The 27494-nt window shown below is 50.3% G+C and overlaps 1 protein-coding gene across 1 annotated transcript; it reads left to right on the top strand.

The window, feature by feature from the left end:
* Positions 1 to 917: 917 nt before the first annotated feature.
* On the top strand, positions 918 to 27234 carry ARHGEF16 (Rho guanine nucleotide exchange factor 16). The gene is made up of 14 exons (XM_024207831.2): positions 918 to 1466; positions 4502 to 4553; positions 5864 to 6033; positions 7670 to 7726; positions 8074 to 8234; positions 12946 to 13098; positions 13857 to 13986; positions 14931 to 15005; positions 16952 to 17044; positions 17823 to 17980; positions 21860 to 22069; positions 23157 to 23230; positions 25592 to 25693; positions 26424 to 27234. Exons 1-14 carry the CDS (start codon positions 918 to 920, stop codon positions 26561 to 26563), a joined length of 2124 nt encoding a protein of 707 aa, XP_024063599.2. The 3' UTR covers positions 26564 to 27234.
* The last annotated feature ends 260 nt before the right edge of the window (positions 27235 to 27494 follow it).

Raw genomic sequence — 27494 nt, 5'->3', positions numbered from 1 at the left:
CTGCAGGCCCCTCCGCTCCATAAGCCTGGGTTTCACTTGGGCTCATGATGCTGCCAGCTGGCTGTTTGCAAGAGGCTCCGTTTCTTCTAGTAGAACTCAGCCTCAGTCAGTTAGCGTGGGCCTGTCTGATGGCACTCGGGTAATGTAGACAGCTCTCGGTGTTCATTTTTGAGTCATTTATTCTTGGTGGGCTGATTGCTTACGTGGTGGGCAAGGCCGTGGTACTTTCACTTCGGTTTCTTTTTTCCTTTGTTAAACTTCTCTAGCTTAGCTGTTGCTTCCAGATTCCCTTGATGTTCGCAACATACAGCTCGGGCGTGGGAGACCGGGTTCTGTTCCCGGCCACCTGCAGGTCAAGTCATGTCACCTGTCTGGGTCTGTTTTCCCCTCCCACTTTTTGTCTTATTTATTTCGTAGTCTGGGGCAGGGACAGTCTCTCACTGCATGTGTGTGCAAGGCACGACAGGGTCACAATCTCAGTCGGAGCTTCGAGGCGTTATTGAAATATAATAAATGAGATCATGTGACTTCTTTGGGGGTTTTTTTTTTCAAGTCAGCTGTTCTGTGTATTGATTTATTTGCTGAGTGTTTTGTTTTCTTTATTTCTCCCATCACAAAAGTCCTAGGCTAGCTCATGCTCTTGTTTGCTGTCAATGCAGAGTAGATTTCATTTTCCAGACTCTCCTGCGTGAACACGAAATGCTGCAAATGCTGGGGGGGAAGGGGGAGAAAATGTTTGTTTGGCTCTTTAAAAAAACCAACCAACCAACCAACCAACCCCCATCCAGTCCTAAAGCCCTCTGTGTTGGTCCTGGGTCTCTTTCATTGACCCCTGTTCCTGGAAGAGGGGCAAGCTCCTTAAGCCTTGTGCCCTTTCTGTTTTCTCTGCAGGGTCCCTGGCTCCCCACAGCGCCAGCATGTCTCACCGGCACTCTGACGGCTCCATGGGTGACAAGGCCCTTCTCCTAGAGCGCAAGTTCCGTTCAGAGCTGCGGATAAATGCCGATGTGCCCTCTCCCTCTGGGAAACGCAGCTCCATGGCAGCACTAGACAACGTCCAGTGCTCCCCGTCCCCCACCGAGCCCCACCGTGTCATCCTCAGCACAGAGAGCCCAGCCGCGCTCAAGGTGGGCACCCAGCAGCTGATCCCCAAAAGCTTGGCCGTGTCTACCAAATCCAAGACCCCTGCCCGCCACCAGAGCTTCGCCGTGCCCATGCCGAGTAAAGAGGCAGCTCGCTGCGACCCCAAGCGGATGTCCGCCCCCAGCATTTCTCTGGACGACCTGGACATCGAGATGGATTCTAGCGGGAACCTCAAGCGCAATCTGCGGAACACGTCGTACCGGGCAGCCATGAAGGGACTCGGGAATGCCGAGGAGCCTGAGCCTTCTAAGGGCGTCGCCACCCTAAAGCCCGTGTCGCAGGACACCAACGCACAAGCAGCGCGCAGCCCGGGGAGAAACAAGGTAGGCCCGGTTGTGTGCTTCCAGTCCCTTCTGCTGCTGGAGTGTCACCTGGGGCACGCCAGATCTGCCCTGACCTGAACAAAAGGTTAGTAGTAGTTGTAATACCTTTGCTCCTAAGAGCACTAGTCATGGAGCAGGAGCTCATGGTGCTAGGTGCTGTACAAACACAGAACAAAAAGATGGTCCCTCCCCCCAAGGAGCTTACACTCAAGATAACAAACTCTACCTCTTCTACCACCACTCCTGGCCAGACTCCACCAGTTGAAGCAGCAGCTGCCTGGGTATTCCTGGGGCCAAAGCTCAGACCAGAGTTTTGTTCTCATCTGTACAGTTCAGCTGAGCACTGTGGTGTCTCTGGTCACTCAGCCAGTGGGTACGGTCTGCCTCTTAGTTAAGCCATATATAATCACCTCCCCTAATGGCTGGTTTCCAAATGCTTGTGGAATTGTGTTGTGAAACCAGTTAATCCAGGTTTTGAAGCTCTGCTGTTCCCTAGACTGGTTCTAGTGCACCCATATCTGGCGGTTAGTCACCAGTGTAATACTGGCTGGGGAAAAAGCGGCTGATCCTCGCTGCCTGGGTGACCTTTGCTTTCCTTGGGTGTAGGTTGCTAGCAATCACCCTGCTAGTGTGTTTGACGACTTGGACACGCTTTTGAAGAGCAGCTGTACGCAGTGAGCATGTGTGCTGGAAGGACTGCAGGGCCCTTCTTGCTGCCTTAACTCAGTGTCCAGACATTCTGCTCTTTCACAGTCCAACCCGGGGTCCAACACAGCTGAGAGAGTCAGGGTCTGATTTCTATCCCCTTGCTTTCTCTCATGTGAAATTATCATAGCAAATCCAAACACTTCCGGCCCCTCCCCTCTCTCCCATTAGCAGATCCAACATCTGTAACTCCACTCCCTGCAGATGGCATCAATTACTGCAGCTTGACCCCGAGGTATGGCCAGGAGGGGTTGAGAGGCCAAAGCACAATAAATAAACTAACTCCCAGGCTTCCGGTGGGTCTTATGGGCTGTCTATCCACAGCAGCCAGGTCATTACATGTACTTGCTTGAGATTAAATGAAATACACCTTCAGAACTGCTGTGCCTTTCAGAGTTAGGGTTTGTGAGGTTGGGGGTGGGGGAGGGATTGAGATCAGTCCAGGTTAAGTTTTAGCAACTAAACTCCCTTGGAAAGGTTGTGGGGTCGGGGGGCAAGAACAGGCTGTGTCGAGCTGATGTAATCCTCTGGGAAGGGTGTGATCCAGCTGTTTAACATCCGCTCATGTTCTGCCTGGCGCCTTCATTCACTCATAATTGCATCTAAGGCTTGTGGCTGGGGTGGGCTGCTTGTTTTGAAGTGCTTTTCACAAATGTGCAAGGAACAGCTGGTGGGGAGTGGACTGAGTTTAGATTGCTGTATAGAATTGGTGGTTAAGCACAAAAATGTATTTCAGCACGTGGTACAGCACAGGTGAGTTGCAGTCTGACGCCTGTTGGCAGGGCAGACAGAAATGAGTGAAGCTGCTCACGTGAGCCAACTTAACCCCATGCGTGTTAACAGGATCAGTTCTCAGACTTGCACCGTGCTGGGGGCTAGTGTTTGTAGAAGAGTGGCGTAATCCCAGAAACAAACGAAACAGGCCCTACCACTGGTTAACCGCAGGTATCTTTCGTATGCGTGCTGTGACAAGAAGTAGAGCGGCTGCATCCGGCTGAAAGAAATACTGGGATCACTTTAAGGCTGTTCTGACCCAAAACTCAGTAACGTAAGATGAAAGCTGAGTCACTCACGTGGTTTTTTTTATTAAAAGCAAACAAAACTGCAAGCAAGACCAATGGAATTCACATGTTTTTCCTGAGGGACAAGGATGGTATTGACTAGGTAACTAGCTGGTTAGGTAACTTCCTTTTTTAAGGAACTAAATTTAAAAACAAAACAAAACTCCACGAGACTGAGAGAACCCCTGGGTTCTGTCCCCAGCCCTGCCACTGATTTGCTGTGTGACCCTGAGTAAGTCACTTAGCCCAGTATTTTTTTTTTTTCATGCTCCCATTCTGGATAAGTCAGCTTAGGCTCACTGGACTGGATTTCCAGACATCAGAATTGGGGGGAACTCTGCCAAAGGCAAAGGAGAGACCCTGGCATGAGAGGAGAATCAAGCCCCTTATTTTTGATACAGAGCAGAGTTTCTCTTTCTAGCCTGTGATGTAGGTAAATTGAGGCCTATTCTGGGTGTCTTCCCATAGTAAAAATTGTTCTGACCCTCCTTGTCGTTGATGCCCCTCTGTGGCTGTCCACTTGTGACCTGATGGGACTTTATGTAAGTAAAGGGTTCTGCCATGAGAAACGTAGATACTTAAAGAAAACACCCTTTCTCTCTGCACACACAACCTAATTAGCTAACTTTGCTACAGAGCTCGGTGTTTGTTTGCATTTCATCCAGACACCAACTGGGATTTTCCTCTTGCATGTTTATAGTTTCCCAGGTGAAGACAAAGGGGGTGGGGAAGAGAGCTGCTCTGTCAGTAAGCCATCAGAGGCTGCTAACAGGCTGCCTGTTCACTTTTAGCCAATGCTGATAATGGCCAAAAGTTGATACCACTTAAGAGTGCTTTCCTGACCTGTCGGGAAAGGAGTGGAGGGTGGCGGAGATCTAGAGATGGAACCGACTTGCTTGTTCAACTAGCGCATCCCCTGTCAGTGCAGGATTACTCCCTGTTGGACACTTAATCTACTCCAGGGTTGGCAGCTTGTGTGAATGTCTGAAGACTGAACTCCCCAGGGTGTCCCTCTCCAGATCTGGGCTGGGGACATAGAGGGGCCAGGGAAATAGCATGTGTATTGCCGAGGTTGCACAGACACTTGGCTTAGTCTGTGGATAAAGGGCAGACCCAGGGCTGTCAATACAGCATCTCCCGCTCCCTGTAAAATGGACCTAAAGAAATCAGACTCCAGCAATGGCTTGTTATTCCAGAGCTGTCAGGATGAGGTTCGATTCTGTCCACCCACGTCTTGTATTGACTCTGTCTTTCCTGCCACTCTTGCAGAGAACACTCGGGAGGAAGCGGATGCAGAGACATGGGGGCTCCTTTAAGGATGGTGAGTTGTTTTTTCGCTCCCGCTGTTCCCAAACTCCTTGGTGTTGCTGGCGTCACCCTCCACCCTCATCCCAGCTCCCGCAGCTGGGTGTCAGGGAGGGTTAGTGAGTCTCTCCCAGCTGAGAGGTGCCCCCTATCCTCACAGCCATGGGCAGGTGCCCTTTTGGATCAGCCTGAGAGAACAGCCAGGGTCCTGGTCTGAGCATTCCTGGTGGGAATGAGCCATGCAAACAAGCCCACCCAGCGGATGGGGCTCTCTGCTCCTGGGTTCGAAACACGAAGGATTGACCCAATCCATGAACGTTCACGCTTGAGGGGTGGGGGGAATGTAACCACCAAGATGTGTGCACCAGCTTCCGTGTGACTGCATCACCTGACTGTCGTCATGCTTGTCCAACTCATCCCCTTCCTCTGCTCTTGCCTTTAACCATTGACCTAGACTGTAAGCTGGCCTGGGCAGGGAACCTGCCTTTATTTATTCAGTGGAGCACTAGGAATCGCACTGGAAATAATTGAATTACTTGATGCAGAATCTTGTCTGAGACTGCACTGAGCTTGTGTGAGATCAAACCAGCTGGTGTCCAGTGGTCCTGAGCCTTATTCTGAGAGAGGCATGCCCTGAGCCCACACCATGCAGCCAGGCACTCCTGAGCGCTATTGCCATGTTTGACATTAACCGCCTCTGGCCCAGGACAAGCTACTGGCCCTCTCTGCCTTGATTTCCCCACCTGTAAAATGGACTCCACAACATTGCCCTTTCTGCTGAGGGTGATGCGAGGATTAACTATCTCCGTGGCACTCTCTCTAGTCAGTTTATGAAGAACTGAGAGCCTAGCTGCTGCTTGTGCCCCGACCCTGTTTCCTGGGAGCAGGACCTGTCTCTTGCGGTGTGTCCCTGCCTGGATTTCCCTGCAGCTCCAGCTCTGCACAGAGCAGTTGCAGGGCCTGTAAATGTCTCCTCTGTAAAAACTCTCCCCTTGTATGTTTTCTCTAAGTGCCTTGAGGCTCCTGATTTGCCAGAGCGGCCCCCTGACCTGGCCATGTTACGTTCAGCACTCGCGTGTCATCCCTTCCTTGCCCCTGTGCCACATCCCAGCCTGGCCATGGGTCCTGCCCCAGCTGAGGAGAGCCTGCTCCTGGGGGCCTTCTGGAGGCTGTCGAATGTGGGGTCCCTGTGGGCCTCACAGGAGGCCCTGGTCTCTCCCCTCCACTCCCTTGTGGAAAGGACTGTGGGGGAGGTGGGCTCTGGGTGGAAGGGGAACGATTTCTCACAGTCCGTGTGTAATTTCCTGGCTTGCGTCCTCTCTCCAGATCCCCGGCTGTATCAGGAGATCCGTGAGAGAGGGCTGAACTCTATCAACCATGAGTCAGACGATGACTTGCTCGAGGAGGACTCCATTCCAGAGGAGCATCCCGCTCCCAACACCATTGTGGTGAAAAGCTATCGCCCTGCCCAGGTGACCTGGAGCCAGCTACCCGAGGTAGGGAGCAGGAGCCCCGTCTCATGCTCTGCTGCTTTGTCCTGTCCTCGAATCCTCCCTCTGGCCTGCCAGAGAGAGCCCGCTACTGCTGCTCCCACTCCCGCTAACTCCAGGCAAACTACCAGAGGGATCTCTATTCCTGGACTCTGGTTTTCCTTCTCTTTCAGTCTCCCTCTGCGTGTGCCCCTGCTGCAGGCGGGGCTGGGACTGGGGCTGTGTGGAGCAGGGCTGCGTAGATGGTGTGGGCTCGTACTAATGTGTAGTGAGGAGCGCGATCCGTTGCTGCAGAGGAGTAGATGTATCTGGGTTGAAGGTCGCTGTTTTCTCTCTTGGAGCCAACTTTGGTGCTCACTGCATGCGAGTCTCCCTAGGGGCTGGGGAAGTTTTATGAGCCTTTTTTAAATTTGGCTCAGAGCTGGGTTTGAGTCTGGAAATGTTGCTAAGCCAGGAAATGGATAGGGGGGTAGGCTGCTTTTTTTCCCAACCAAACTAAATGGGGTTTTAACACCACAAGACTGGGGGCTTAAGAGTCAGTGTTCGTGACTGTCACTGGCTTGCTCTGTCACCATGGAGAGTGCCCTAGTGCACCCAGCTGTAGGATGGGGCGGCCGCCTTAGGGTGCGGCTAGCAGGAGGAAAGATTAATGTTCATAAAACCTTCACAGAGACGGAGCTGATTGAGGGTCAAAGGGTTTAGTAAACGAAAATCCCTTTCACTCTTTCCTTGCCAAAGCAGGTGAGATCCATATTAGCGTCTGATTGGAATGACAGCCCAGGGACCTGGGCTGATCGCCAGATAGACATCAGAATCCAATATGTGTGTGTCTGTCCGTCCGTCCCAAAAGCTCCCTAAACTCATTTATTTTATATTTGTTTGGTAGAGGAGTCCCATCAGGAGAAAAACAAACGCCTTTTACACTTCCCAATAATAGTAAAGGCTGCCATAGGAGAGTATAAATCTTTATGAAAATCATGATTCATTGTTAGCCTGGACCAGAATATGACCTCCAAGGGTCATTGCCTCCAAGGCTGCAGGTCTGTTTTCATGGTTCGGTTATTCACCGCCTGTTCCCATCCCATTACAATTATTAAACTTCTCAAGAGGTGCCTCCAAGAAAGTCACTTGTAAGACCCAGTAATGAAGTTTAACACCGGACAGCTGTCCGGCAGGCCAGTTTAGCAACTGCTAGTACCTGCTTCAGTGTTTGCTTTGGCTGAGGGTGTTGTGGAGGTAGTGACCTGATAACTCTCAAACGACTCTACCCTAGCACCCTGCAAGGTTGGAGTAGCTGCATCTCATGCTCCAGGTGCAATCAGATTATTTGCAAGAGTCAGGAAGAATGTCTCATGATACAGTTTTTCACCATTGACCACATGCATTGGGAATAATTTTAATCCTCCTTTGACGCATCTGTTTGCTGCTGGAGGCAAAGTGCCAAGTTAGGTGTCTGACCTGCTATGTCGGCTCTTACGTCCTTAGAGCACAGAGTGCAGGAGGCTGGGGAGAGCTCCTGCCGGATGCCTTGGGCAATGGTGCATCCTCTGATACCTTTCCCAGGCTGCACGTGGGACGCGATATTTGGTGGTGGGAGCAGTACTGTCCTTCACACCCCGCATGATCTTTCTCTGTCATTCAGGTGCAGGAAGCAGGCATCCTAGACAGAATAACCCCAGAGGAACGCAAAAGGCAAGAGGTGAGAGAAACTGTTACAAATACACGAGGGCTCTGTCAGGGTCAGCTGGGGTTAGGTTAATGGAAGCCTTGTCCTAGGGGAGACTTCTCGGGTGCACTAGTGAACCTACTGCTGGTGGTGAGCATTGCAACGTTTCAAACATCTGTGACTGAGGTCTCCATGGAACGACACCGTGGCAGTGTAAGCTTCTCTAGCCTCTTCAGTCCAACGTGTGTGTAGTTGTTGCACAGAGCAGGCCGTCATGCTGCTTTGCTCGTTCACGTTGTCTATGGGAATGATTGCTGCTGAGATGTTCCAGTCCTCATGGGTATATTATTGTTTTTCCCCCCATGTGCCCCCTTGATTAGGCGATCTTTGAGATCATCACCTCTGAATACTCCTACCTGCACAGCCTGGGTATCCTGGTGTGTCACTTCATGAAATCCGAAGAGCTGAAGGACACAATGACCCAAACTGAGCACCATCACCTCTTCTCCAACATCGGCGAGATCCTGAGCATCAGCAAAAGGTAAATCTTGGACGGGAGCGCATGGGGAAAATCTACCCAGTAGTGGTCCCTATCAGGGTGCTGGGGAGGGGAAGGGGGGAGCGTGCGCACGCACAGTTTTTGCAATTGACCCCAATCACTTTTAAGCAGTGGTCCTGTGCTAAATCAGTACAGCTGCTGCTGGAGTGGTCTGGAGTGTTGCTCTGACTGTGTAGTCCCAACACCACTGAACCTTGGCCTGGCTGCCCCTCTATAGCTGGAGGGTGGCTGGGCCGAATGGTGTTGCAGCCTGGCTCACCTGTACCTGTCTGTTCCTATACAGTGGAGCACCAGGAAGTCTAAGAACTCAACTCCTGGCGGCAGCAGCTCATGCACCGTATGGGTCAAGGAGAGGGGAGGCTCCCTGGCCACGGGAGACCTGGAGTCCCTGCTGGTGGGGAGTGCAGGGACCAGATTTTGCCCCATCCTCCAAGAAAAAGCTGAATTGGCACCAGGACTTGTCACAGATGTTAAGACCAGAGGGGGCCATTATGTTCATCCCGTCTGACCTGCATAGCCCAGGCCAGAGACGCTCACCCTGTGATTCCTGCATCCAGCCCATAACTTCTGCTTAGCTGCCGCTTATGTTTTAGAAAAACATCGAGTCTTGAGTTAAAGACCCCGAGTGATCGGGAATTCCCGATGTCCCATGGTTGGCTGCCCTCCCGATTTAAATACGATTCATTTTGTTGAAGGAACAACTGTGGGGCGCTGCTGGGCAACCCATCGGGTTGCATGTAATATGTTGTTAGCAAACGTACCATTTACCCTCCTGCCTCCCCTTCCCCTCTGCTAAGCCCCTGTGCCATGGTGCTGAGCCCACCTGACTGGCATACCTGGGCGCTAGCACCGTGGGTATGTTCATATGGCTAGTGTCTACAGTGTTGTATTCTCTGTGCAGACAGGGAGGAGTGCACAGTCCCTTCCTCAAACTAGGCAGTCTAAGGCCTCCTGGTGCTGCTGCTCTGCAGTGCTGGGTTGTCTGGCGAAGTTCGCGTGCTTGGGTAAGAAAGTCCTGCTGATAAAGCTGCACTCAAAGCAGCGTAGACTCCACTGGGCTCCCGCGACTGGTTTCAAATTCTCATCCTTGTGCCCTAGAAGAGCCTCGTTGTGTGGGGTGTCTTCTCCCTTCGTCACTCCGGCCCAGTGACGCAGGCGCAGGTGAATCTCCTGGCAAAGCCCTGGTCGAGTTCAGACATGACATTGGCTGGTAGAGCAGAGGCGGCCTGGGAGCCTTCCCGACCAGCCACTGCTTGTTCTGCCTCAGCTTGTTAAGAGGCTGCTGAAAGCAAAACGGCTACATCTCTAACCCACCAATGCAGGCGTGGCCTCTGCTCTCGAGGAGGGGATGAGCCTTGCTGGCCTTGCGCTGAACCTAAAGCTTGTTGGCTGTCGGTGAGCTGGGCTGTGTGAAAAATGAACAAAGGAAAGCACAGGCCAAAGACTCGTCCAGGCCTGGGAGCTTGAGTTGGGGGTGTTCCAGGGGCTCGTGGCCTGTAGCAGATGGGTGCTCTGTGGATGTCTGACTTACTGCTTGCTCTGTGTGAGAGCAGGGCCGGACTGGCCTGCAGAGGGTGGAGAGAGTTTTGGCAGCAATAAAATTACTCCTAAAACAGCTGACATGAAGAATCTGTTGGGGGAGGGATAAGCCCAGGACTGAGAACCAGGTACTCCGGAGTACTAATCCCAACTCTGCCACTGGTTTGCTCTGGGACATTGGGTGAGTCACTTAACCCTGTGTGCCTTGGGGTCCCCTTCAGTGAAAGGAGGGGTGGGGGGTGTAGCATTGGGCTGATTCCTTTGGCCCTTGGGAGGGGAGAGGACGTGTATCATAAACAATATTGCTATGATTGGTTAAAAAATTGTTGCTTCACCTTCCTGAGCAATGACCAGTTAAAACAAAGTCATAAAAGCTAAACCAAATTCTCCAGTGGGTAGATGGGCTAATCTATGCCGCCCTCCCAGACCTCACTTTCAGGGAGGTCCCTTCCCTTAGTACATACGTCTCTCGTATACTGCACTATCTCGCCTGGCTCCTAGTTTGCAGTGCTGAGAGAATAGAGCCCTCGTTCTCCTGGAGTAGTGACTCTGCCTCCAGCTGCACTGCAATTCTAGGCATTTGCAAAGCTCAGAGCAGACCGTACTGCTCCGAGCTGGGTCGCCCAGGGCAGAGGGAAATCCATCATTCTGTCAGTTAGAACCTAGCTTTTTTCCAAGAGCCCTCTGTGTGCGTATGGAAGCTTTTTGCTGGCGCTCTCTCCTCCCCCGAGGTCAGTGCTGACTGACTGACTAATGTGATGCATGGCCCAGGTGCTCTTGGCTTGGGGCTCTTTCTTTTATGACCTGTTGCAAAGCTCCCCTCTCTGCTATGAGCCCTGGAGTGAGAGCTCATTGTAAGGAGCTCCTGGATCTCTGGAGATCTGAATTAACACATGCGTGCATGCACAGCAGGATAGACTGAGACCTGCCAGGGCCTCCCCGTCCTGGGTGGCCAAGTGTCAGACCCGAACCTGGTGATCATGTGAGCAAGAATGGCCCTCGTGAGGCATTGAATCCCAGTTATGTTCTATTAGCATCGGGGGTGATGGCTCATTCCTTTCTAAGTGTGTAACTCATCTGAGGCTCGAACCCAAACCCCAGGCCTGAACTTGGGGGAGCTTCAGATTCAATTTCAGACACTGGGGCTGCGGGCCTGTCTCTCTGTTGAACCGCAGGTATGTGTTCCTGGGCTGGCTGGCTGTCTCTCTGTCTCTCTCTCTGAGCGTGTCTAGGGAATGTGTCTTGTGAGGTCTGATATTTAGGACCATGAACTATTCCTGGGAGGAAAGTTCAGATGCTGAAGCTTAAGCCTCTCATCACTTCTCCGTGTTCACATGCTACTGGCTGTGATGTCTGATGGTGCCTGGCAGGCCACGTGGCTGTGCTGAGCTGGCTCTGTGCTTCGGGGCCTCTGAGATTTCCCTTCTCTCCTGGGCCAGGAGTTCTGGATTCCCACTTGGGGAAGCTTCCCCTCTCTGCGCCCTGTGGCAGGGTGAGGTGTGTGCAGGAGAGGCAGACTCCAGGGACAGTAGTCCAGCAGGGAAAAGGAGAATTGCGGCTTAGCATGCTGCACGCTCCTCCCCAGCATTCTGCTGTTTCCTTTAAGCCCATATAAAATCCCCTGTGACTGCACGCACATCCCCGTGTGACACGTGCGTGTTCTGCGCGGAGACTTTGTGGGCTTGACACCCAGGAGCTGCGCCTCCCTGGGGCTGAAACATAGAAAGGAGCTTTAGAGTTACACTGTCCTGCTGGCCTCACCACATGCATAGCTCCCTGCAGGCAGCTTCCAACAGCTCTGCTGGGAGTGGGTGGTTTTCGTTTTTTAAAGTCTCTTCTAAGGAAAGAGTCAATCTTGGTTCCCTAGTAGATTTCCTCCCATGTCTTAAGCGGAGCTTTCAGGCTGTCATGGTAGCGGATCTGCCTTAAAATTTGACACAAGTAGATGGGGAAATCCGTCCTGGTACTGTAGGCTGGCTGGGGCGTGATGCTTGAGACCGGGAGTGTCTCTGATGGTATGAGAGAAGAGTCATAGCCCTCTCTGGATGTTTATAGCTTGGTCTGCCCAAACTTTACAGCCCCCCTCTCCCCAGGACACTTTGGCAACTTGCTGAGAATCTAATGGCCTGGAGACTCTCCCAGCGACACTAAATACCACGAGTTGCCTGTTGGCTGAGTTTGCTAGTCAGCAGGTGGGAACATAGGTGTTTGGTGGGAGCAGACTTGGCTCTGCCTTGGTAGAATTTGGGCTTGTCTGCACAGGGTAACTGACCGGAATAGCTGTGATGGGATAAATGATTCCAGAATAGCGATGCTGGAATAGCCCTGTTCCAGAATAGAAGTTACTTTATTCCAGGATAGTTACTCTGCTTTGGAAGCACACTAACTCTAGTGTAAAAAAAAAAAAAAAAGTGACTTCTGTTCTGGAGCAAAGCGTCCACACGGAGAGCTATTCTACAATAGCTATTTTGGGCAGTTTCTTCATGTAGACAAGCCCTTGCTAGTCTCTGCAGCCTCATGCAGGGTAGTCACAGCCACGTGGGCCCAGCTCCTCCTGTTCTACCAGGTGTTTGTGAATCGCCCACTTAATCAGAAGTGGCCTTGGCTTTTGGACCAGATACTGTAGCCTAGTTAGTTTTTTCTTCTTGAGCTGAGCTTTGAGGAGGAGGTGCACTGGGGGAAGAGCTAATAACACTGATAGGAAAAGTCTCTAGACCACAGGACATTGAATAAGGGAGTGAGGTCCATTGACTGGAAAGCCATTGGTATGGGGAGAGGAGAGATGAACCCAGGGATGAGTAAGAAGTCCTATGCGACAAAAGAAGTGGCAAGCCAGCACTAGGGATCTTGGCTCATTCTGTCTCTCTTGGTGGGGGAGGGATAGCTCAGTGGTTTGAGCATTGGCCTGCTAAACTCAGGGTTGTGAGTTCAATCCTTGAGGGGGCCATTTAGGGACCTGGGGCAAAAATCTGTCTGGGGATTGGTCCTGCTTTGAGCAGGGGGGTGGACTAGATGACCTCCTGAGGTCCCTTCCAACCCTGATATTCTATAAGAGCATCCCTGTACACAAACACACTTAGTCTGCTTCCTGTGACCCCACCGATCACCTGTGTGTGTGTGTGTGTGTGTGTGTGTGTGTGTGTGTTCTTGGCAGTTTTTTTGAGGACTTGGAGAAGCGGCACCAGGAAAATATACTGATCCCCGACATCAGCGACATCCTGGAGAATCACGTGTCGAACCGCTTCAACCCTTACGTCATCTACTGCTCCAACGAAGTCTACCAGCAAAGGACGCTACAGAAGCTGCTGTGAGTGTTGCTGCAAGGCAGGGCTTTTGGGGTCTGTAACTAGCCAGTAGTAATCCCTCCAGGCAGCCCTGGCTGAGCTACGCATGGCGACTTACCGGGGTTTTTGCACACTCGCCAGTGAATCTCTCAAGCTAATTCTTCTGTAGCTCAGATGTCTCCTTTGTCAAGGGAGCCGTCTCTCTCCCCAGCCTGCAGTGTGCTCGCTGTTCAATGCTAGCTGTTAGGACAGCGACTGTGGGACCTACCTTCGGTTAGCAATAGCATGATAGTTTTGTGTGGGCAGAGGTGGTGTAATGAGGGGGGAAGGGAGGGAGTCTGAGAATGTCCTCACCGCTCACAAATTATCGACATCCCGAGGGAAGTGCTCTCGGGGTGGATCTGGAGACTTGCGGATGTGGAGAGGCTCTGACCCCAGCCTGGAAGCGAGGACCTCTCGCTGGGCTGTCTGTGTTTTCCAAACAGTCATGCTTTCTCCGGCTCGTGCCGAGGTCATGTCATCCGTTGCGATGTCAGTACTGATGTAATCACCCGTGGGGAGGACTGGGTGTCTCCGGTGCCTTGCCTTAAGCTCCAAGGGGATTAATCCAGGCATTCTCTGAACCAAGCATGTGTCCCAGTTGCAAACGTTTCCCTGGGTGCTGTAACCAACTGTCAGAAACACTGGAGAGCCCATGTCATGCCTGGGCCAGTAGCTTCTCTAGCGCATGAAGGGTCTGGAAAGCCCAAGCCTAATGGAGGATCCTTGTGTCCCATTTTAGAAACACGAATGCTATGTTTAAAGAGGCCTTGAAACACATTGAGAGGAAGCCAGAGTGTGGTGGCCTGCCCATGTGCTCCTTCCTCATCCTCCCCATGCAAAGAGTAACACGCCTCCCCCTGCTTATGGACGTAAGTAAGAGCCAGCAAGTGGAATTCCCTGGCACCTTTCAAAGGGGCCGAGTGCGTTGAACCCAGCGCGCCCTGCCCTGAAAGTAGCCCTGCAGAGTACTTGAGACCCGCCTCCTGGCGGTCTTTGGCTGGCGTTACATCTATGCAAGGGAGGTTCGGTTCGGAAACTGACCTGAATCTTTCTCCAGAGCTTGAACTCCAGCCCAGAATGCTGATTGGTCCTATTCCCTACTTCCTTCAATGCACTGTCTGCTATGGAAGGACCCTGTGTGGCTTTTGATGTCTCTCATCCCTGTAGCTCTGCCCTGGTGTCTGCATTACTTTTTTCACAGTCTAATGCTGCTGCCCTGCCCCCGAGGGAGGAGGTGCAAAGGCCTTGGGCAGGAAATGGTCTGCAAAACTGAGACTGTTTAATGCCCCAAAAAGCACAGGGGGTGTGGCATCTAGGCCATGCAGTGGGGAAAGGCAGGAGCTCCCCGGGTTGGGCTAGCAGTGAAGTTCTGGAGAGAGCAGTCTTTGGAAGATTGACCCCATCTGTGCAATCCCTGAATCCAGCAACCCTCAAACGGGGTGGGTGGGGGAGGTGGGGAAGAGCCAGTTTTACTTTGTTCAAAACAGTTGGTTTCTGCAAAGGGACAAGAATCTGTTAATATCCTTTTTTTCTTTATGGCCCCCATGTAGCAGCTACAAGAAACACCAATAGAGGCCAAGTGGAGAAGATGCCTCCAAGTAGCACAATGGTCGCTTCTCCTGGTTTTGTTTATAATTCCCTCAGTGTTGCATGCATCCTGCCCTTCCTCACTTACATGTGCTAGTTATGAGCTCCCATCTGGGAGAGGACCCGGGGTGTGCCACATCCTAGAACCTGCGCGGGGGAGAGAGCAAAGCAGTTTAAATTGACCTTTGTTTTGGAAGGATCCTCTAATGTTCTCTTCGACTTCTAGACGGTTTGTCAGAAAACCAACGTGTACAGCACAGCCTATGAAGCTGCCACCCAAGCCCTGAAAGCCATCAGCAAGGTGAGGCATCCCCTGCTTTGGAAGGAAGAAGCTGTATGTATTGTCCAATAGTAAACTGCAGGTGCTTTGCCTCGCTGCAAGACGACCCGTAGCGCTTACGTGATACACAGGAGACCTGATTCTTGGGGCTGCAAGGGCTTCACAAGTCAGCCACATGAGTCTTTACCCTTTTGTTGTTCTACACATCAGGAGGCATCTGATCCCCTCTGGCAGTACTTCAACACTATAAATCAAAGAATTAGCCACCTCCCTCCCGCCCCAACACAGAATTGTGATCATTCCTGGCATTAGTATTACAGTAGCCTCTTCTGCCCACTGTATTCTGGCCTCTCTGAGCCAGTGATTGGGGGGGCGGGGCGGGGGACGCACGTGCATGATTTAAACGCACTGAAGGGTAGCTGCCAGTGGAAGAGATGCCTCTAGCACTATAGTCTGAAGTTACATACTGTCGAGAGGGCATGCTGTCTGCTGTAATTAACAACTCGTATCACATTCCCTATGGTCTATAAAGCAGTCGCCCTCCGAGAGCTACTGAAGCGGGACCTTCCACACACTGCGTCCCGGGATGGCTTTGAAGGGAGATGGACACAGCGCTGAAGTGCTCTGAGACGAGAAGGGGGCACAGCAGACTGCCTTGCTCCTGAACAGCCGATGGTCTCTGATTAAGAAGGATCTGGTGGCTGTGGAGGGACTGATAAGGATGCTCTAAGATATCCTGAAGTCCGATGGCAGTGGGGCCGAGGAGAGGAGGGAATAGTGAGTGGAGAGGGAAAGCGCATGCAGAGGAGAGTTTGACTCCATTGAAAGCATCCTAGTGGTGCTGAATCCTATGGGCTGTAGGCTTGGGAGCAGAGGAGTGATCAGTCAGGCACCTGTAGCTAATAGCTGTCCAGGACACAGATGAGAGGCCCGCTGATCAGCAGGGATCCTAGTTTTCCGTGATATGACCAAAATTCTCCAATTAAAAAAAATAAAAATCTGTTTTCTCGCAGTTAAAATGAAACACTGAACCTTAGTTTCCCTAGCCACCATATCTATAGGTATTAGTTGAGCACAATGTTTTATTTGATCTATTTACAATTTTTAAGCAAATTCTAAGCCTACCAGTGCCATTAGTCATTCTAATAAAACAAATAGAATGCTCCAGTCCCAGTGCAGCGTTTCTTTACAGTTGTCCATGGCCCTGCTGTTTCAGCCTCTGGTTTTTGTTTTTCATTCCGTTTAAGTTTAGCACTTTCCATGTGTTCTACAATTGTCTGCCTTTGAATGTAATCTGCAGCCTGGCTGCATGCAGTACAGAACGGCACCTTACCATCAACGTGAAATTTGTCCTTACCAAACTCAGTGACACAGTCTCCTGTGACTGATCCTCTCGGTACACTTTAGTTAATATGTTTTTATTTTTTCACAAAATGCAAAAACTAAAAATTCTCTTTAAAATCGCAAAATCCACATTTTTCCATGACAAATGGATTTCTAGGATCCCTGTTGATCAGGCATGTTTGCACCGTGAAGGGAGGAGCAGGAAGGGTGACCAATGCCTGTTGTCACCCTTAAATCAGTTGAGTCCTAGGCAGTGTTGCCAGGAGCTGCGTGGTGAGGGCAGAGGGAGGGAACTGCATTTATTTTGCTTTCCAGACAAAGAGGAAGAAAAGGCTGGAAAATCTTGGCAAGAGTAGGCAAAAATGGCCTAGCACTGCAAGCCTGTCATGGCTCCAGTGGAAAAGAAGGTGCCTTAAAAAGGGGCAAATGAATTCCTCTTCCAAACTTTTAAATCTCTGGTGCCTATCTCCAACCCTCCCTCCTCACTTCATGCTTCAGTTTAGTGGCAGTGAAGAACTCCAGGATGCCCACGAAGTCTGAGGCTTCCCAGCAACAATTGCATCCACTGTGTAGAAAGAATTATCCTGATGCTCAGCTCGTGTTCTCTGTCTTTCTGCTTCTAGCTGGTTAAGAAATGCAACGAGGGAGCCCACACGATGGAGAGGACCGAGCAGATGTACACGCTTCAGAAACAGCTGGAGTTTGGAAAGATCAAGGTGAGGAGTCCTCTGACTTGGAAATGTGCCCTGGACTTCTCTTCTTATGCTTTGCACTGATGGCAGCTTTTTCAATACTTGCCAGATTGGCAAAGTTATTTAGGCACCTAGCGAGATTTACTAAAATACCTGAGTGAGTTAGGCACCTAACTCATATTGAAAATTTGTCTGTCTCTTAAGAGTTATATTGTTGCTGTCGTTTAAAACAAGAACTTTGGTTGATTTGAGTGAACAGTCTCCCTCAAAAGCTGTTTATCCAGCTGTCTTTTTACCACCGTTTAAAATGGAAGATGCAAAGTGTTAACGCCCAATATTGGATTTCTGTGCTTTTTGCCAAGAGCACTGTCAACCTGGTGGCACTCCGTACACACTGCCAGTCAGGAGATCAGAACAGAAGGGTGGGACTAATTCCTTTAAGAACTGCTGTGCATTTAAAAGCATTTCTTTTGAGGCCAATCCGCCTGGTGGGAGGAGAAGAGAAAGGAAGAGTTACTGTTGTCACTCTACATGGTCTCTTGTTCTACCAGGAAACTCCTTCAATACTAGCTAACTAGGGGCCAGATTTTCAGAATTGCTCAGTGCCCAAGTTAAGTCCAGTTTTTCCAAAGAGCCCAGCTCTCTGCACCTCCCCCAAATCGTGGCGCTCAACATCTGGCCTTCGAATGGCTGTGTAGTTCTCCATTGACAATGCGATAGGGGACCTTTGGTGATCACGTCACTCTTCTTTTACTGTTGCTATTAGGTCCCCAAATCAGCTAAATTTCTTGTTCTGTTGCAGCCTTTCCCACTGATTTCGGCGTCCCGCTGGCTGCTGAAAAGAGGGGAGCTCTCCCTGTCCCATTCAGAAGACGCTAGTATCTTCCGCAAAGGCTTTGGCCGGACCAACTGCTACCTTTTTCTGTTTAATGACGTCCTGATCGTAACCAAGAAGAAAAGGTAAGGGAGGATATTTATGGTCTGTTTCTTGTTGAATTCGTAGGAAGAGACTTTTTCAGATGGTTTGACGTTGACCTTTGCCATTGCCTCACCTGAAGCGGTCCGTAGCACTGAGGGTGCATTACCTAGAGGTAAGTTACTGTCTAATGAATGGCTCTGAGTATTTACGAAGCTAGAACCCTAGTGGAGTAGGTGGTTCAGAAGAATGGCAGTGAGATGTGGAGCATTTGCACCTGTCACTAGTTTGAATCCATTCCATAGTGAGTGCAGTTGGCCGTCTGACTGTGATTCGATGCCTGTGTAGTTAAGCAAGTTGGTGCCCTTGCTCCAGCTCCTACACAACGGGTGTCCTTATTTCAAAAAAACGAAACAAAACAAACCCCACCCAGTTGGCACTCCCTAGGTGCTGTTGTTAAGCCAGGGACTGAACGGGTCACTTCCCCCTCGTGCTGAGATGTTTCCTCGGGGGTTGGGGCCCATTGCGAATAGAGCTGGGCAGATTTTTTTAGGCAAGTCTAAATGTTTCATTTCAGCCAGCGCGAAATACTTTAATGTTTCACTTCAAAACAGCGTTGTGTTTTGAAATTCAGCTAATTTAAAAAACACAAGTGGAAAAGCACCTGAAGACGACCCAAAACAAAAAACTGGGGAGGGGGAAAAATCATTTCAGGTTAAACAAAATGTTTAGTTTAATCTGAGACAAAGCAAATAAATAAACAAACAAACAAAAATCATTTCGGGTCCAATGCAACTGAATATTTTTTTCTGGATTTTTCAGTTCAGCCCCTGAACCAAAAAAAAGTGATTCTCTCAGCAGGTTACTGGTTGGGGGTGAGGTGGGTAGAAACTTGTTCCTGTCCCGCTGGGTAAGAAGTGGCTCTATCCTCCAATGCTGTCATTTGAGCCTCTCTGATCAGTGTTAGAGGCAAAAAAGGGCAAGAAATGCATACGGTACAGGAAAGAAGTCATCCCTGTCCTTTTTATTAGTGAGTTAACCTTTGTCCAAGACACTCCTTAGCCTGCAGCTATGAAGCTCTCCCGTTAACAGAATGTTTAAAACTTTTGATCTTTGACCAAATCCTTTGCTTACAAGTGATCAAAGAGGAGCAATTTAGGTACACAAATTAACCCCGTTGTGATGGACCTTTTGCTGGAACCTATTGCTTCCAGCTATTCGGGAGCACTAATAATGGGCAGTGAAACCAGCCTGATGGAGCTGGCATCCACTGCTTTTTCTCAGGGGCCAGGTTGAGGAGGGGCTGTGTTGATCTTACTTAAAAAAAAACCCTTCTCCCCCAAGATTTGAGCAGTGCATACAATGTCAAGAGTGAGAAAGGAGGAGGAAGACAATAGCCAGCCTTTGGAATTTAAAGTAGAAACAGGACCACCAAATCACAGCCCTGCAAAGCTAAAATGAAAACTTACCCGCCTGGGCACACCATTGACTTGGTCTCATGTGATATTTATAATACCGCAGTACCTAGAAGCCCTGGTCATGGATCAGGACCCATTCTGCTAGGCGCTTTACAGGCACAAGAACAAGATAGTCCTTTCCCTAAAGACGTTACAGTCTAAAAGAAGATTGAGGGATGGGGGGGGGGGGATTGAATATTTGGTTTGCCTGACCAAAAAATGGCACTTCCAAGAGAGCTCTCTGCAAGGCTGTATGTTTATCTAGCTATCTACGTAACCTCACAAAGCTCAATTCACCAAACGTAAGCACCTTTCCTCTGGTTGGTTCAGGTGCCATTTGTGCCAGGCTGGCACCACATAAAGAGGAATACTAGCCCTGCAACGTTGCTTCTTAAACAGTTTTCTATAATTTGACTCCTGGGTTTCCTCTCACTCCCCCAATTGGCACAGAGATCTGATTAAATTCTCTGCATCATAGAATATTAGGGTTGGAAGGGACCTCAGGAGGTCATCTTCTAGTCCAACCCCCTGCTCAGGGCAGGACTAATCCCCAGACAGATTTTTGCCCCAAATCCCTAAATGGCCCCCTCAAGGATTGAACTCACAACCCTGGATTTAGCAGGACAATGCTCAACCCACTGAGCTATCCCTGGATGTTTCTGTCTCTCCTGTTTGCTGGCCTTTAAAGTGTTTTGGGGTCCCTTTTGGGAATTGTCTGTTTCCATTTGGAATCCTGTTGCTGCTGTCTGCTGTGGAAAGGTGAGGATTGGATTTATATGGAAATAACACACCACGGTCTGCCGCTAGAGGAGTTAAAGTGAACTGCTGCTCCCGAGTAATTACTAACGTGCACATGCTGAGGAGATGAAATGCGAACTCTCTCTGGGTGGGGATCTCTCTGCAATTCTGCCCATCTCCATGGCTCTTTCAGCTCATTATGGACCATATGCACTCGAATGCTACATCAGTTCCCATGGTGGCTTGAGAAATTCACCATCCCAGAAAGAGGTCATGATTAAATGTTCAGTTGGCTACTGAACTCTGGGTTGCCAATAGCTAAAATCAAACCAGCCCCTGTCTCAAGAACTCTGCTATTGGCTCTAGGACATGGTGGATTGTGATAGTCTGTGTTACTGTAGCGTGTCAAGGGCCTGATCCAGACTGGAGCTGTACAGACCTAGTAACAGACAGCCGCTGCACCAAAGAGATTACAGCCTAAACAAGGCAGAGCGAGAAATGAGTTGGCCCAGGTCCTCCAGCAGGTTAGGGCCCTGTGCCCTGGATCATGCTGCCTCTCAACACGTAGGGCTAGTTCTCTGGAAACATCCGCTCAGTGTGCAGCGCCAGTCAAAAAAAGCCAAAACAACGTTAGGAAGCTTTAGGAAAGGGAGAGAGAGATCAAATATATCATATTGCCACTGTATAAATCCATTGTACACCCACACCTAGAATACTGCATGCAGTTCTCGTCACCCTGTCTCAAAACAGATGTATTAGAACTGGAAAAGGTACAGAAAAGGGCAACAAAAATGATTAGGGATATGGAACAGCTTCCATGTGAGGAGAGGTTTAAAAAAAAAACGGGGACTGTTCAGCTTGGAAAAGAGATGACTAAGGGGGGATAAGATAGAGGTCTGTGATATCATGAATGGTGTGGATAAGGAAGTGTTATTTACCCCTTCACATAACACAAGAACCAGGGATCACCCAATGAAATGAACAGGCAGCAGGTTTAAAACAAACAAAAGGAAGTATTTCTTCACACAACGCGCAGTCAACCTGTGGAAGGCATTGCCAGGGGATGTTGTGAAGGCCAAAAGTATAACAGAGTTCAAAAAAGAATGAGAGAGGTTCATGGAGGACAATTCCATCAATGGCTATTAGCTAAGATGGTCAGGAATGCAACACTTGCCAGACACTGGAAACGGACAACACGGGATGGATCATTCACGGATTTCCCTGTTCTGTCCATTCTCTCTGAAGCACCAGCACTGGCCACTGTCGGTAGACAAGATACTGGGCTCGCTGGACCTTTGGTCTGAGCAAGTGTGGCCATTCTTATGTTTTGAGGTCCAACCCCAGCCAGTGGCCAAGGTCGGATAGGGGACTGGTATCCGTGCAGCTTTGCTGGCATAATGGCCTCTGCCCTTGAGGCTTCTGCCAGCACAGCTACGTTGGTCACGTATCGCACTTCATCAGGCCCTGCTGTGCCAGCAGATGTCTGTAGGGGAGCCCAACGGCTGCACAAACCACTTGGCCTTGATGGCAGGTGAGTTAATGAGCTAAGAAAAGGTCTGATGGAACAAGTAAGCTTTGTGTGTATCCTGGCGTTTGCTGGGCCCTGGTAAACCTTCAGGGAAGCTGCTTTCAAGACCGCGTTCCCATCCCTGGTGAGCGTGGCTCTGGAAGCGAGCAGCATGCCCAGCACTGGGAGGTTCTAACCCCACTGCGCTTTGTTGCCTCTAGTGAGGAGAGCTACACGGTTACAGACTATGCCAAGCTGGATCAGATAATGGTGGAGAAAATTGAAAGCCCCGAGGCTCCCTCGTCTCCCCCCGCGAAGCCAGGGTCAAGTGGCGGAGCCCGGAGCCCGTGTAGCGGCCACTCGTTTCGAGTGATCATGAAGAGGAACAGCGAGGGGAAGGAGGAGACGGTTGTGCTGTCGGCGGACTCTCCGTGAGTGTCGCTCTGTGGGCTTCTTCCTAAAAATACAGAGGGGCTGTGAATTTTTTTTCCTGCATTGTGGGTGGGTGTTTTATTATGTGTTACACCGGTGCCTGATTTTTATAGCACATGAATAAATACATTAGAAAGGCCACCAAAACCACTCCTCCCCCATAGCACAGAAATCAGTTTTGCCTTAACTCTTCCCTATTTGTCTTCTGCAAATTGCTGAGCTCTGCGGAGAACGCAGTCGCTCACTCATTTCCCAAGGTCTCCAGCATTGCTTGCCCCCGCCACCCTCCCCACCCCACCCCTTTGGAATCTCTAGACCATCAGCTGTCTCCTCCTTTTTGCTTTCTCTTTTATCCTTATCTACCTACCTTTCCCTTTACCCTCTGGCCAGAAGTAATTTCCATTTGCTGCTGTTAAATCCTGTTCTCTCTTATGGAGGCTTGTCTTTCTCTTTCACTTCCTGCTGTTCTTAGGTCAAAATGGCTTTCTCTGGGAAGCCCCATTAGCTTGACCAGATCAGCCTTCATCCGTTCTACTCGATCCTGTTTCACAAGAAGTGACCGTTCTTTTGGGGATCCCCAAACTTTTGCCTCTGATCCTGGGTATATATTTCAGCCATCTCCACCATTTTATTGTCTCGCTTGATTTTTTTTCAATAATGTGTGACAAAGTCCTATGTCCTGATTTTATAGGGGGACAGTCCTGATATTTGAGGCTTTTTCTTATATAGAAGCCTATTACCCCCTACCCTCTGTCCCAATTTTTCACACTTGCTGTCTGGTCACCCTATATAGATACTCAGCAAACTTTTATACTGCTTCTGCTTCAAAGCTGCATCTCTCCGTCCCCTCTGGTTTTCAGCCTGCAGAGAAGAAAGTCCAGACCCATTTCATAGAGATTAAATTATTTTGTTTAAAGTTGCGTCTTTCAGACGTTTGGTTCTTTTGGCAGAGGGTTGCTGGAATTTACCATGTGCAGGAGACCAGTATTTTTGCCTTATCTACAGCCTGGCAGAACCCTTTGGTTATAATGTAAGGTATTTCCACTCTTGTTACCTGCACATAATGAGGTCTTTAACTCTTGACAGGAGTGACCGGGCTCGCTGGATCACTGCTCTGATGCATAGAGAAAACAAAACAGATGACATGGCTAGAAAAGGAGGTAAAGCTTTATTGATAGTCATTAAGGTTTATTTTTAACATGTCTGTAGCTTGCACACTGATGTCTGTTAATTATTGTACGACTCTACGCAGTTAAGGACTGTAAAGATCTCCTTCCAAAGGTCAAAGTGTCTGGTTGGCAAGTTTGACTCCAGGGATTCCCTTGTGCTGTGGACGTGCATGTATTAAATATGAAAGGATCTAATTAATTCTCCTGTTGGGAGACCCATTCTAATCTTTTCGCATGTTCTCCTGCTACCAGCATTTGCCTCCCATGAAGATATCAGACCTTTTACTCAGTAGCCGCAGTTAACTCTAAATCTGTCCCTTTACGATTCTGTCATTGGCTTGTGAGCTCCTTATAAAGGTGGGGCTGGATGCTAAATGAGGGAGAGGAAATGGTTCTAGTTGGAAGAGGAATGCTCTTCCGAATAGAATAAGAGAAAAAGAGACTTTTGCTCCCTCTGCTGGCTCTGCCTCAGCAGCTGCTAACTCGCATGGTCCTGTGACTCCAAAATCAGTTCATGTCTGGGAATACACCAGGAAGTGAACAAAAATGTCATGTTAATTCCAAGCTCTGCAGAAGTGGAAGACAGGAGGATATCTGCCAAATGAACAGCTCAAAGCTGATCAAATAGAAATAAAGCTTCTTTCTCCAACTTCCGTTTAGCCCCACCGGCTCTGTGCACTGTCTGTGGAGCTCGTAATCCAGATGGTGGCAATTTAATTTAATTTATTTGATTGTTATGAATCTAGCATTGCCAGCCCCAAGTGTTGAAAAGTTATGTCAGGGCCCCAAGCAAATCATGAGACTGTCGTAAAGATCATGGGATTTAAAAAAAATAAATAAATGCTGGGGGCGGGGGGTTTCACCACTTCCTGGTTTCTGAATTTTTAGTGTTAACTCAGATCCTGTTTTTAGGCTTTTCTCCACAGCCACAAGAACTAATAACTTTTTAAATGAAAACTGAGAGTCTCTGCTAATCACATGACTCCAGGAGCTGGGGCTTTCAGATCCCCCTTCCCGTCTCCCACCCCCCAGGTATTGCGACACTTGTGATAAAATTGTGAGAGTTGGCAGCATTGCGAATCACCTTCCCAAAGACCCATAGCTCTGAACAGCCTGGGTAACAAACTCTCCACCAGCTCAAATTGAAGAGAAGTCGTGTCCAAAGCTTGCCCAGTAAGAGCAAAGGGTAGGACTAGAGCCACTGGAAATGGATACATTTTTGTTCAGCTGATTTGGTTTGTGCCACCTCCTGCCCACTCTGTTGCTTTGCTTTGAGATTTGTGATCAAATGACCCTAAAACCCAAACTTGCCACGTTTTTGCCTGGTTTGGGGTCAAAACCATCAAGTTACACAGGGCTCATCCCCAGTGTTCTGCCTACATCCGCTGTAAGCGTCACAGATATGAATAGGCCTTTCTCTGTAATTGCTTAGCTATAGTGCAGTGGCACCTTCTAGGCTACATCCATGCTTGGAGCTAGTGGTGCGATTTCCCCTGCTTGCGTACCAGCATGCACACCGCTCTCGCCGTGCTCGTGTGAGTCCCACCAGTCAAGGCAGAGCTAGCTGAGCCATGCTGAGTATTTACTCTCCTGAAACCTCTGGGTTTGTACTCGGTGCAGCTCAGCTGTGCCTCTCCTGCCACCGTGGCTGCAGTGCTGACTTCTCCTCCCCTAGCTCGCTGAGAGCTAGCTCCTGTAGGTGAGCAGGGGAACCACCCCCTGGCTCGCAGTGAGACGTGGACCCTGCCCCGAGAGCTTGCAGCCGAGCCCAGACAGAACAGCTCTGGACGGAGAAGTGGGCAGAGCGCAGTAGGAGGCACTTCTAGCAGGCGTGGGTGTACTCAGGGATTGGAGCAGAGCGTTAGGCTGCCCTAAGGGCTGGGGAACAGTGCAAGGGAGGTTGTGAAGTGGAGACCGGGTTGGGGAGCCCACAGGGAGGGGTGTGTGGGAGGAACAAGAGCAGAGATGTGGGTGGGGTGAGCAGCATCTTGAAGTTGGCGCCTGAGTGCTTAGCTTGAGTGGTTGTGGGGCCATCCCGGGAACCTAAATCTGCTCTGGGCTTGCCCATCTGCCATGGGCCATAATCCCAGTCGCTCGGGTGGCACCTGCATCTCTGCACCGTTTTACAGCTCTCCTTGCGTGAGCAAAGGCTGTCTGTCTCGGGCCTCCCGTCACTTAGGAGCCTGCAGCGATGCAGCAGGGCCTGTCCAGTCTGTGACCTGCCCTCTCCTTTCTGTCTGTGACTGTCGCTCTGAATGTTTGGCTGTCGGGTCCATCCGGCATTTTGTCCAGTCACTCTGCGCTTTGCATTTCATTCAGTCTCCCCTTTCTCTCTCTCTCTCCCCCGACTAGAGCTGAGACAGGTGGAGATAATCAGGGCCTACTTGGCTAAACAGACGGATGAGATTTCCCTGCAGCAGGCGGATGTCGTCTTGGTCCTTGGTGAGGAGGATGGTAAGTGATTTGGCGAGACTGAGGTAACGAGCAGAAGGGGGAAGAGTGGTCTGGAAGTTAGAGCAGGGGACTTGGAGCCCGGACTCCTGAGTGCTGGGAAGGGAGTGTGATCTAAGGGGAGATGGGAGCCTAACCTGTGCTCTGAAAAGGTGCCTCCTACTTTTTGAAGCAGGTTTCCCTGGGCTCAGGTCCTGATGCTGCCGTAACACCATTTGACCTTCCCTTCACCACGTCGGTCCCATGGGGAGAATGGCTCCCCCGTGGAGCTGTTGTGGGAAGTGCTTTGAGGGCCAGGGATGGCAGATGCTGCCGAGTTACCCAGTGAATGTGCCAGGACTAAATAGGAGCTGTCTGGAGCAGCAGCCAGACGTCCACGTGAATCCATAGCACACTGTCATTTGCAGTCATGACTAGAGCTGGTCAGAAACTTTCTGATGAAACCGTTTCATTTTGGGTTGGATGCTCTGTGGTGGACTCCCAGGCAGGGCTCTGTTGGACAGCTGGGCAGACTGCCGGGGAGTCCAGGCTCCAGAACTCCAGGGCATCTCCATGTGTGGGGAACCCCAGGGTCCCTGCTATGGAGCTGGGAGCCTGGAAGCACGCGTCCAGGCTCTGGGCAGTTCATGACTGGCTGGTGTCCTGGAGCAGTGGGGTTGGAGCAGACTGTGTGTGTTCACTGTCTAGGTGTTCTCTTTTCCCGTCTGACCGAGAGCTTCACTCCCTCTCTTAGGCTGGTACTTGGGCGAGAGGCTGCGAGACGGCGAGAGAGGCTGGTTTCCCCAGTCGTGCGCTCAGCCCATCACCAACCGCAACGCTGTGGAGAGCAACGTCCGCCGCATGGAGCGGCTGCGGATAGAGACGGACGTGTGAGTCCCAGGCCCCGGGGGACGTTCTTTCTCTGGAGTGAGCCAGTTAAGGCCACGAGCTGCAGCCCTGCAAGCTGGCTGGGCCCATGGACCATTGAGGAGAGGAAAGTGTGTGGTCCGGACCCGCCAATGCCCTCAGTGTGTCTCCCATGCAGCTGATCTTCGGAGCAAACTCCATTTCCCTTCCTTTCGAGAAAACGCTCTCTAGAGGCACGAACTTGACTCAGCCCTGAGCGCTTTGTGCAGAGAGAGAGAGGCACCGTGTAACCTCTTCGCATGCACTCAGGATGTGTCATCTTCTCGCCAAAGACTTCAGCAATCCTAGGAGCCACTTCACGTCGTCTGATCTGCCCTGGCCCGTCATACACAGCTGGCTGCTTTTCTAATAGCAACTAGAATTTGCTGCAAGGAATTTAAAGCCATGGCTTCTTGCTTTGAGATCCAACCCAGAGACTTCCCTGAAATAGTCACATGTGGAGCTGGGGCTTTAGTTAGAGATTTCAGTTTGTGTGCTCCTGTCTCCAATTCGCCTTTATTCTCTCTCTGCCATCACCTATTGCTATTAGTCCTGGGGCGAGCACTTGTCGGGGATCCTAGCTGAACATGCAGCAGTTCAGTTACAGGGCTTCTTTGCAGCCGCCGTATTGCGGGGAGCACGTCCAGGTGTGGTTTTGATAAATGTGTATCTATAAAATGGATATTTTTCCTTGTTACTGATTTGAATAGTCTGTCCTCGTTTTCAGCAGACGGTTAGCAGCCTTTGGCTCTGCGTCGGCTGGCGTGTGGGGGAGGGCTCTGTTGATGAAGTGACCTGAGCCACTGAAAGTCTGAGCTTCATACGAACCAGGGACGGCTGCTTATGTGATTCTGCGCCCATGCAGAGGGTGACTCCTTCACAGCTGGGGGCTTGGGGACGAAGCGGGGTGGGCAGCGAG

The sequence above is a fragment of the Terrapene carolina genome, unplaced genomic scaffold (assembly GCF_002925995.2).
Source record: "Terrapene carolina triunguis isolate 2854851 unplaced genomic scaffold, T_m_triunguis-2.0 Scaffold714, whole genome shotgun sequence".
NCBI classification, from domain to species: Eukaryota; Metazoa; Chordata; order Testudines; family Emydidae; genus Terrapene; species Terrapene triunguis.
This window is presented reverse-complemented; position numbering and strand designations above follow the sequence as displayed.